The sequence below is a fragment of the Diadema setosum genome, chromosome 1 (genome assembly GCF_964275005.1).
Source record: "Diadema setosum chromosome 1, eeDiaSeto1, whole genome shotgun sequence".
NCBI lineage: Eukaryota > Metazoa > Echinodermata > Echinoidea > Diadematoida > Diadematidae > Diadema > Diadema setosum.
In genome coordinates, this window is record NC_092685.1 from 44,381,324 (window position 1) to 44,393,263 (window position 11,940).

At 38.2% G+C, this 11,940-nt stretch overlaps 1 protein-coding gene across 1 annotated transcript; it reads left to right on the forward strand.

The window, feature by feature from the left end:
* The first annotated feature begins 5,731 nt into the window (after nt 1-5,731).
* LOC140231004 (serine/threonine-protein phosphatase CPPED1-like) lies at nt 5,732-11,705 on the forward strand. Its single transcript, XM_072311158.1, has 6 exons — nt 5,732-5,895; nt 7,050-7,256; nt 7,870-8,014; nt 9,595-9,731; nt 10,573-10,713; nt 11,506-11,705. Exons 1-6 carry the CDS (start codon nt 5,844-5,846, stop codon nt 11,703-11,705), a joined length of 882 nt encoding a protein of 293 aa, XP_072167259.1. The 5' UTR covers nt 5,732-5,843.
* Nucleotides 11,706-11,940: the final 235 nt, after the last annotated feature.

An 11,940-nucleotide genomic window follows, 5' to 3' on the forward strand; every position in this document is an offset into this window, starting at 1 on the left:
TTTTTAGTGAATATGTAACAGTTTTGGGGTCTAAAAGTTTTAAACTAAGGTGAATGCTCCTACAAGTACACAGAGTCCTGAGTTATAAAGCCAAGGGTCAGGATGTGGATTGATATAGGGTCAGGGTTTGGGTTGGAGTTAAAGGTTTGGTGTGTTACTAAACTGCTTTAGTGTTTAACTGGAATACTGTTAGCTTGTGAAGTTGTAGTGAATGAGAACTCTAGATCTACTGGATTCCGCTTGATGATATACATTGTATCTACTAGATCTACTACAAAGATAGATCTCCTGACACATAAGCCCGGCACAGTTTTTTTTTTTTTTTTTTTTTTTTTTTTTTTGTTAAACTATGAGTATAGTGAGGTGCCTGCACCTCGTCCGGGGCCCTAATACCATCACCCTGCTTAAAATTGTTACAAGTGCACTGAACAAAAAAATATGCCCGAGACTGTGTTCTGTACGCTTGAAACTTGGCAGGGTTACCACAACCAAGCAAACTATGGACATGGTAAACACCGCAGAGTTTTTCGTGAAAATCTTAAATTCATATTAGGAATAGGCCTATATGTTATAAACTTGTATCATCACGGTCACCCGCATGCATTTTTTACGTGCTTTGTCTATGGGAGCATCACGGTCACCCGCACACGTCTTTTACGTGCTTTGTCTATGGAAGCGCGGGTGACAAGTTGCAGGCCCCTTCCTTAGCGCACAACTATTCTGCATCATTCGCATTTGACGATATAGCTGCAAATTTCCGGTATCGATCGGTGAAATTTTGGTTCTTTTGGAATCTTCAACACTTTTCCTGTATTAGACTACTGTGAGTGGGATTTCATAGAATTTCAGTGACAAAATGTGATTTTCACATGCATAAACATTAACTAGATTCTATGAAAAAGTGCAGGTCACCCAACTATCCCTAGTAGAGCACACTACCATACCGAAAGGAACTCTTCCCCACACACACACACACACACAGCCTCATATAGCATGTATAGGTCACCCCTTCTCTGGCCACAATTACAGATATCATGTAGGATTCTATTTGTAGTATTTCTTTCATGTTGGTTAGGATGGCGCAATGCCTGATTTCCTGTTCATATTCTGATCTAGATGATAGATCACTCGCCTGAGCTGACATGACGTTAGAAAGGCACAATCACTTGTTTATTGCTTGTCAAATGTTGGTGTTTATTTCTGCCTACTCGGTGAAATCAAGCCGAGTCTCTTCTACAATCATCGAGCAGTTCCAGCAGACAAACACATTAATCCTGTTTGCTACCAGGGTATTCATGGTGCACCATTACATTACCATTACATTACTAATGCACTTCGCCATTACATCACCACATGACCATTACATTTTCCATTATAGCCCGACCAGACGCCGTTTTACAGCGACTGCACTGGGCTGTGTATACGTGTAACTCGTTAGTTACATCATACATGACCATCTTGAGAAGCCCCAACGTAGCAAAATTAAATGACATGTTCATCCAACTCAGAATAGAGTAAAAGAAATGGCTCGAGCACTTACCACCAATTGATCTGGTCACCTAAACGCGGATCCTGTACAGTTGTTGCAACATATTTACTGCACCATCCCTAGCCTAGATGTGTGATTCCCGTTCTGCCAGCAATCTTGAACGACTTAGTCACTTACAACGTCTAACGTAGAAGTGGTACAAGCGGTAGAGATTCTATTCTACGATTGCATGCTATATAATGCTGTACACTTGTGTATCATCAGCAGCAGCAAGAACCACACAGTCGACAGCGGGCCAGCTGTTCTGCTTGGCGCGGCGATCGAGGCGCTAGGCCCACATGCTATGCCGGCTGTGCATGCACGGTCCCTGCCACAGTGTAGGTGGGTTCCGCGCGCGTTCATAGAGGTGCCTTCAAATTTCGCGCGGGATTGCGCTGTTTCGTTGGGGGGGGGGGGGGGGGGGGAGCAAAACAAAACGGGTGCAGCAAGAGCGCAACCTTGCTGGTTGGGACAATCAAAGTAAAGAAATAATGATTCGATATCTCTAAAAACTCTCCAAATTCATGGATACATAATTCCCTGACGCAATGCTGCCATAAAAACGCAGTGAGGCTTGTTAAATTGGCAATATGCGAATAATGTCAATAAACCTTTGGCTAGCTTTTCGTGTCTCTACAGTACTTCGCCCTTCTTCTTCTCCCGTTCTTCCTTTTTGTTTGCGTGCTTGTTTGCTTGTTTTTACCTATATCTTGCCCCGTCCTGTTAAGGTTAGGGTCCTGTTAGCCCCCCCCCCCCCCTTCTTCGGTTTGATGGGGGAATTAGGCCCAAACATCTCCAGTTAGAACTCTCGGTGAGTCACTGCAGGGGGTTTGTGATTTTTGTTATTTCCGTTATAATTTTGTTTTATTGAGGGGGTGGGGGATTAAAAAAAAAATGTGTGTCTAATCGGAACCCAAAATAGATCATTTATATATAGGGGGCATATGGAAATGATGATTGTAAAAGTTTATTTGTATTTTATTATGAAATCGCATCTATAGCAAAATCGTCCAAAAATATTTTCATAGAAATAGTTCTCAAAATAGTAGTCCCTAATAAAATCCTATTCAAATTTTGTTTCCTACAAATATCATCTAGCTATCATTATTCTATTAAAAGCTTCGAATGGTGCTATTATCATTTTGGTGTGTATCGATGGAAAATGCGTCATAATTCGTTCAAGAGTGGAATATTACCCCGTTTGTAGAATACGTCATTACATCTGTAGTGAAGAGAAAACTCTGAATATTAACACATTTTTTTTTTAATGCTTATCCCTACATTCAGTGAGTTGTTTGGATGTTAGATAACGCTAAAAATAAGCATTGTTCTCTTAGGGAAGAAGACTTCTTCTGTGTCATATCCAAAATCTATTTCAAGCAAGTTAAATTATGTTCTGAATGGCCAATAAATACTTGGACAACAAAATGAAACTGACTTATCGAAGAGTCTCAGAGTTTATCTTCGCAAATTTTATCTAACATTCATGTGAATTCACCATCTCCGCCGTATCTAGAATATGGACAAAAAAAGACCCCAGCACTTGCACATTCATTCTTTCATTTATTTTCTTCTTATTTTTTCTTCAGCAAATCATGACACAGAATAAACCAGGAATCAGCATAGCATAGGTATACATTCAACCTTACAGGATAGATAATGGTTAAAAAATAGAATTATACCAGCAAAATACAAAGTTATGTTTAGAGAGAGAGAAAAAAAAAAGAACTGAGACTTTATAGAAACTGAACTTGCTATACATACTGATAATAGTAATAATAGTAATAATAATAATAATAATAATAATAATAGTAATAATAATAATAATAATAATGATGATAATAAAAACAGTGGCCCAGTATACCATGACATCGCCTGACAGTTGCACTATACTACGAATAAAGAAAATAATCATTGTTACAGATACCTATCTTCACGTATATAACTTATAGAGTCTACGCAGCAATTAAGGGGTATTTATTCAGGACATTTCCACATTAGGCCTGTAATTTTTTATGGGACAAATATAATTGCGTACACGTGTATGCAGGAAAAGACAAAGAAACATGACAAAATAACAAAATTATTACATAGGCCAAAAAATAAATATCTAAAACAAATATGAAATTGTGAATTTTTTGGCCATTGAACCGTATAATGGCAAGCCTTCGTAGTATCTTTCGCCCCTCCCCCAAAGTTCTCTATGATAGTTTGTGAATGGCTTTTATTCTGCTACATAGTCACGAAGAAAACAACAAAAACACGAGTCACTCAGAGTCGTCGCATAAGCATCAAGAGAGAAAGTTATCAGATGAAACAAGCGAGGCAGATCATCTGAAAGAAACAACTTCAGTTGGCGCTTCATTCGAAGATGCTATCTGTAGACCGTTTCAATTTGTGATAAGCATAAATGTGTTAATATTCAGAGTTTTCTCTTCACTGTAATGACGTATTCTACATACGGGGTAGATATTCCGCTCTTGAACAAATTATGACGCACTTTCCATCGATATGCACCAAAATGATTATATGGTTATAGTACCGCTCGAAGCTTTTAATAGAATAATGATAGCTTGATGATATTTGTAGGAAACAAAATTTGAATAGGATTTTATTGAGGACTATTATTTTGAAAACGATCAGTTGCTATGAAAATATTTATGGACGAATTTGCTTGATGCGATTTCATAATAAAATACAAATAAACTTATACAATCATCATTTCTATAGGCCCCCTATATAAATGATATATTTTTGGTTCCGATTAGACTCTATTTGACGTAAAAGTGTTAACAGATATAGGCATGTATACATATGGTCCTATAAAATTAACGGTGTATAGGCCTTGATATACGACCCACTCTTCGTTGAGGTTTGAAAGTTGTTTCTAGCATCAACTTTGCACAACCATTGTATAAAACAGGTTGTCAATGATCCATGGCCAATGTTTTGCGTGCTATAACAGAATCAAGTTATTACTAACGGTCTAGATTCTGTTGTTTCTAGAAGAATGTTAACAAACGGAAAGATATTGTCCTCTTCATGCTATGTTTGAAAGGCTATTTCGTTATTGAAAAATAAAGCCACCTCGTGAAGCAGTTAGGCCAATACTTGTACTATTTCTTTAACTAGTGTCCACGATTTTTTATAAGATAAATGCAAATCTCAAAATGTAAAAACCTTCCTTTCATCGCCTCATTTCTTTCATTCGTATGTGGAATATAAAACAGCCTTGCCTTGAGAACTTCTATAGGAAACATGGATAAAACAACAACAAACAACAACAGCAGCAGCAGCAGCAGCAGCAGCAACAACAACAGCAACAACAACAACAACAACAACAACAACAACGACAACAACAACAACAACAACAACAACAGCAACAATAACAACAATGTTTTCCAGTGCTCTGCGTGGTTGCTGACCAGTTAGGTCTATTCATGTTGTTGTGGCGTTCGGGCTGGTTCAGCATTTATCCATAGGTGAGGAATTAAAGTGTATTATATTTGTAATATAACAAGAAAGTAGGTCTATGCTGTCAGGCGCTACTTGTAATGTTCAAAAAGTTATACCCTGAGCGAAGCGGGCCGGAAGCAATACCTCCCACCTTTCTCTACCGGTGGCCAATCATGTGGAACGTTTTGGATAAGCACGTCACACAAGCAAAAAGATTTGTTGGAACCACAGCACAGGTACGCGGTGGTGATCAAAGTGAGGCCTTGAACTGTTCCCGAGCCGATTTGGACGAATCTGTCGATTCATTTATCAAGCATTGGTATGATATCATCACCGGTACAGATTTCTCTTGTGGCACTTAGAACACATTGAGACTGTCGACTGAGCATCCGTAAACCCGCCCCGGTTTTTAGTTGGAAACCTTCGTTCCCCAAGCGCACCACACGTCGTACACTTTGTCGGCCCACCGATACCCCGCTCTCGCTCCCTCGGGGCCCTCCGGCGTCCTCGGAGCCGATACACCCTCCTGTCCGCTGCTGGAGCTCGGGCGCGAGCGCGTCCTCTGAGTAATTTCTTCCTGGGAGTTGATGACCCTTTTCGGCTCCTGTTTATACTAGTATTCACTTTTAACTAAACTATTTTTTCCGAACTTTCTCCTGTTAAAGTCCTACGCCTACGGTAACTGACAATTACCGATGCTTAGAACTGTAGTGGGGCGGATACGTCTGGGACAAACTGTGAAATACGTGAATGTGAAAAACTACAATATCCACGACCACGTACTGACGTAGCTGTTTCTCTTGCAAGTTTGCCAACAAGAGCCAACCTAGCCCAACACCAGGCCTGTTTACTGTCTTCCATGGCTGGGTTCAAGATTAAAGCAAAAAACCGGCAGTATGAGGGATTAGGAGGTGAGGAACTGGATTTTTTCCCTTCAAGAAGAGAAACGAACATATCTAAAAATGTGACAGAATCATGTTTCAAAATGATATTGATATGGCTGAGATGTACAAGAAAGAAAATCTGTATTTACTATCGGTATCACTATTACCTGTATAGGGCCTGCTCTGACAAAAGTGTCACCATCAGTTTACATGTCTACCACAGATTCACTAAACTCTGCTCTGTGTAATGACTTTTAAGTACTATTTGGATCTAGTTTTTTTAACTTTTAGGCCCAGCTCAGGGCTCCTGTTATGTATTTCTTTTTTTTTTTTTTGGAAAATATATACCGGTATAGGGTTATGAGCTATGTTACAATTAACATTTCAAAATCAAAATGCCACAGCCAGCTGCTTACTCGTGATTATGTATGTATATTATTCACCTTTTTCCAGAGTTGATGACCAACACTCTTCCATTTTCTTTTCTTTAATATGTACCAATGAATCACATGTCATTTTGTCTACAAGTTTCATACTTTTGCATAATCATGAAATCATGCTGTCCCCACCACTTTCCAAATACTTATGCATGTGATTGTGTGCTGCATCCACATCCATGTGTGGTGAGCTTAAAGGGACTCTACAGTACTGGTTGAGGTGGGGATTCATGTTTTGAACATTCCTAAGTGAGATAATGAGAAACCTCTTATGAAATATGAAAGAGCATGCAATTTTAAAAAGGATTCAACGTTTATTTGATGAAAATTGGTTTTCAAATGGCTGAGATATCCAAAAAAAGTAATAATAATAAAAGGCAACAGGCCACGCCTTTTATTAGGATCTCTTTGTTTCACCTTGTTTTTGGATATCTCAGCCATTTCAAAACCGATTTTCATCAAATAAACTTTTGATACCCCTTAGAATTGCATGCTCTTTGTCATCTCATAGAGTGGTTTCTGAATATCTCGCAAAATGTTAAAAGCTAAATCCTCACCTCTACCAGAACTGTACACACCCTTTAACAAGGGTAGGGTAGTGTAGAGTGGTATCTTAGTAGCAAAATTAGTGTGTGTGTGGGGGGGGGGGGGGGGGGAGTGGACATAATTGGAAGTCCTTCCTGTAGTTTGAGTGTACACCGTATGTATGTATGTGTGTGAGTGCTGTTCTCTTTCATACCACAGATAATGAGAAGGAATGGACAGGACCATTCTGCTTCATCCAGGGGGCAGACCCTCAGTACGGTATGATAGACGACATGGCCGAGAAGAGCCCCATCGGCTGGGCGACGGAGATCGAGCTCACCAGAAAAGCTGTGGCAGCCATCAATACCATGGAGCCAAAACCCAAATTCTTTGTCTTGTGTGGAGACTTGGTACATGCCATGCCTGGTAACTAAAATAACACTACAATTTTCTGCTGATCAGAAGTAAAACATACACAGTTATCTAAAATTTCAACCAAAATGCACAAGAGACATTATTACTATCTATGCATGGACTGATATTTAAATCATGTTTTTGCAGTAAAGCATTGATTTTCATTTGTTGTGTTAACAAGGCAATAGTAAATGCATTATGCATGAAAGACATCTTGAACAGTGCCCAAAATACTATTCATGTGGCATGATAGCTTTTGATTGTATGAACTAACTTTTGCAAGTTGTAATAGTTGATGTAGTGAAATGATATTGCTTTGAATGACTGTACTTTTAAATGGATGAAAGTCTGTCTGTGTCATCAAATGTTGCAACAGATGTTTTTAATGATGTTTTTTTGAAGAGGTTGTACAGAGTGAATGTTACTAATATTGTTTTTGGAAAGTACCCAATAAGCATATAAACACATTCCGAGTGGACTTTATGCATTTACCAGTGCAATTCCTATTTCAATGCTATCCTGGGATTATATCACATTGTTGTATGTAATGCAGGAGTGAGATATATGGGCGAGTATGAATAAAATCAGTATGAATTAATATTGTGCTTGTTTCCTTCTACTCTAGAGGAGACAGGCCGAGAAAAGCAGGAGGTGGATTTCAGGGAGGAATTTTCCAAAGTGGACCCCAGTATTCCCCTAGTCTGTGTGTGTGGCAACCATGATATAGGGAACACTCCAACCCGTGCATCAATTCAACACTTCAATGAAAGGTGAGGGGTAAAGGTTAGGGGCTGCTGGCTAGGAGGGGGTTAAAAGTAAGTGGTTACCCACCCCCATAAGTTGCATTTTATGTTTCAGCACCCCTTCCCATGTGTCCAGAAGAAAACCAAGTAAAAGGTTTGGGTAAGGAAAAATCAGAAGGTATTAGGATTACTGTGCTCCTCTTGCATTGTCAGAGATATGCCCAAATTGCCAGAAAACCTGCTAAAAGAATAATGAATATAACTTTTTTCCCTTATGAAAAGGGGAAAAGGAACAAGTTTCCCCTAATCAGTTTAGTGGAAGAAGATGGTGTTACTCAGTGAACAACATGTCTTACTCACAAAGGCAATATTCTGGGTTTTATTTCCAGACATGCTGTTACACATGTAAGCCACATGATATGTTTGTGCATCCCTTCCCATGTGTCAGTGAAGAAAAGAAAGCAACAGTCAACCAGAACAACAACAGCGACAATGACAAAAACAAACAAACAGCAACTCCGTGTCATGACAGGGGTATCAAATGGGTGAAAAAAGTTCCTTTTAGTTATTACCTCCACCAAGGAAATTATGTTTTTGTCACCATTGGTTTGCTTGTCTGTCTGTTTGCAAAATAAATCAAAAATTTGTGAATGAATTTGGATGAAACGTACAGGAAAAGTTGATAATGACTCAAGGAACAGATGATTTAATTTTGGTAGTGATTTAGGAGTTTTTGTGAATTTCTGAAGAATTATTTATCTTTTGCAAATAGGGTCTATGAACTTGGGAGTTCAAGCTGCGCGCATTTGAGGTTTGCATGATATGCGTAACAAAGCGCGTGCTCTGCTTGAGGCGCCACACAACAGGAAGCTAATGAGGTAAACACAAGGCTTCTTTAATCACTGCAAAATCATGCAATTTTCAGCATGCATGTATGAGTGGAAATGAGCTGCTTGGTGAAGGTCTCTCACTCTCCAAGTGCTTTCTAGTGTAAATTATAGAAATAAACCTTAATTTTGCAGAAGAGTAAGGTAAACTTTAGTCTTTTACTTACCTAGACTTACTATATGTATATTTTTAAAGTTTTGTCCAAAACTATATTTTTCGTTTAAGCAGTAAATTAAATACAAAACTTTTTATTTTGATGTTAATCCTGTATGAAAACTTGAACTCATTTCATCATTCCTTCAGTACTTCTTTCCTTCTCTTTGGTCATTTATTACTGTTACTCAGTTCTTCACTTCCAGTAATTCCATTCTAGAAAGACTGCATAACACTAAAGGAAATTTTCCTGGAAACATCTGTGTAAGATTTGATAGTCTTGTGGTTTTAGACATTAGAAATATATAACACGGTTCCATTACATTTGCTCCTGCGACAGTTGCTCCAATGAAATATCTGCACACAAAACCGAACATTGATTCTACCCACAAATAAACCCTGAACCTAATCCTAATTCTCACATCAAACTAAACCTAAAACCCTATCACAACCCCAACCCTAACCCTAAGTCCTTGGAGAAATGAAGACCGGGGCAATTGTCACAGGAGCAAATAACCAGATAGAGCTGTAACACACTCTCTCTTCTCTTATCTATACCCATTCAGGTTTGGGGATGACTATTTTGGATTCTGGGCTGGTGGTATCCGATTTCTGGTGTTGAATTCCCAGCTGTATGAAGATGCGAGCCAAGTGGAGGATCTCAAGAAAGCGCAAGATGCATGGCTGGATGCGGAATTGGAAGGTAACTACATCACTTTGCATCAGTGATCATTTACCTGAACTCTGCAAGTACATTTGAGTGTACCAGAATAGATAGTTCTGTCATTCCACTCAATACAGAATCATTCATATTAAACATATGTGTATTAGTATATGCCCAAGATATGCATATAAACCCATTTTATACCCATTCGGGTTTTTACCTTTCATTGAAATATTCTGCAAAACATAGCTGAGATATCTTCAGATGAAAGAGAACACAACAATTTAATGTGTTTGGTAGGTATCAGATTAGGTTTTATTACATCAAAAAGTTTCCATTAGTATTTAATTCTGCCTTCTGATCCTTATTTTGTCTTGTGATATTAGTAGACATTAGCCCTGTCACTTCCATGGGCTAATTATGAGACTTTGTTGTTGATAGTATTTTACGTTTGTAGTCCTGAAAAAATTTAATATGATTCTTTGTCTAGTTCTTTTTGGAGGCTCAAATGTAATTTTCAGTCATGTCAGAATTGATTGTTCTCAAAGTTGATACTTTAGAGGTGTTCTCTTTCTCACAGTTTGATGATGGTCAAACAGCGCCAACATTGATACATGTAATTTTGTAAAGGTACATCTAATAACTTTTTTTTTTTTTTTTTTTTCAACAGTGCAGAAAAGTGTGAATGTAAAATTGGTCATAAGTTGCAAATAAACTTAAGATTAATGCCATATTTTTTGGACCTGTCTCTCTTTGTTGCAGTCTTATTGTATCACACACATTACGGTTGATTTTTATTTGATGTCTCTTTTGTCCTGTTTTTATAGAATAAGAAATATTTGACAATGATTTGTTTTCTTATCTGCACCAATGTCCTTAGATGCTAAGTCCTCAGGCTGCAAGCAACTAGTCTTGTTTCAGCACATACCCTGGTTTTTAAAGACTGCCGATGAGGAGAATGATTACTTCAACATTGATAAAGACATCAGGATACCCATGCTGGATAAGTTTATTGCTGCGGGTGAGTTGAAATAACCCTAGGTTATGTTTGATAAGCTCTGAAACAACTTAGCACCAAATGTGGTAGAAATGTTCAGAAAGAAGAAGCCCCCAATTACCAGATGAAATTGAGGAAAAATAAGCTATTGTCACCAGTGAAAACTAACAAAAGCTTTAGAACAGACTGTAGAATGATTATATTGTCATGAATATTCCAGTATTTATGGCTCTATGGTGATCCATCCTTGAATGATAAGAATTTGTTATCTAAGACACATTGCAATGGACATTTTCATGAAATCAATCGTTTACTTTCTCATAGTTTTGCCATCTTAAAGCCATAAATGATAAAAAGCCACTTGCCTTTGTCCCGCATTCTGAAGTCAGTCATTTGAGAGATGAATGAGAGATGAAATAGCTGAATGAAAGTATAAAATAAGTGTTTGCAGTCTTGATTTGGTTCATTTCAGTTCCCAAATTGTCAGTTTGAAGGGTTTTCAAAGCTTCGTACGATATTGTGCATGTGCTAATACTGCATAGTATATTGGGGAAAATAGCTGTGATGTGTAGCGGTGCATTTTATGCCTCTGTCCCATAGTGGCATTACTAGTACCAGGGTGTGATAAAACATAGAAAATAATTGTGCTTTTAATAGAAATGCTTATTCAAAAGAGCAAATTATTGTTTCTTATCTTTGTGGATGGTACTGAGAATGTTCCATAATACCGAAACAAAGACATGAAGATGCACTACACCGGACACTTGGTTTTCTTCGTCCACTTCCCTATCTCTGCTCCATTGCAATACTTTCCAGGTGTGAATGCAATTTTCTGTGGTCACTATCACCGGAATGCGGGCGGGGTCTACAAAGGCATGGAGGAGGTTGTTACCTCAGCTATGGGCTGTCCACTCGGTGAGCAACCATCAGGTCTACGAGTGGTCAAGGTTCACGAGACCACCATCTCGCATCAGTACTATGCCATGGACGACATTCCTACCAAAGTTGACCTTTAGCCTGAACTCTCTGAAATACCCATATGTTACTTGATACACAGAAGCAGTACAATGGTCTTTTTCTGTATTTTTTTAAAACGATACATATATTTCATTAACTTGTATTTGTGCTGTGTACTGAGTATAGTCCATTTGATGCCAAACATGAAGCAAATAAGTAGTATATAGATGCAAAGAAACTTATACTGAATCAATATATATACATGTACATGTGTATGTACAAATGTGATTTTTC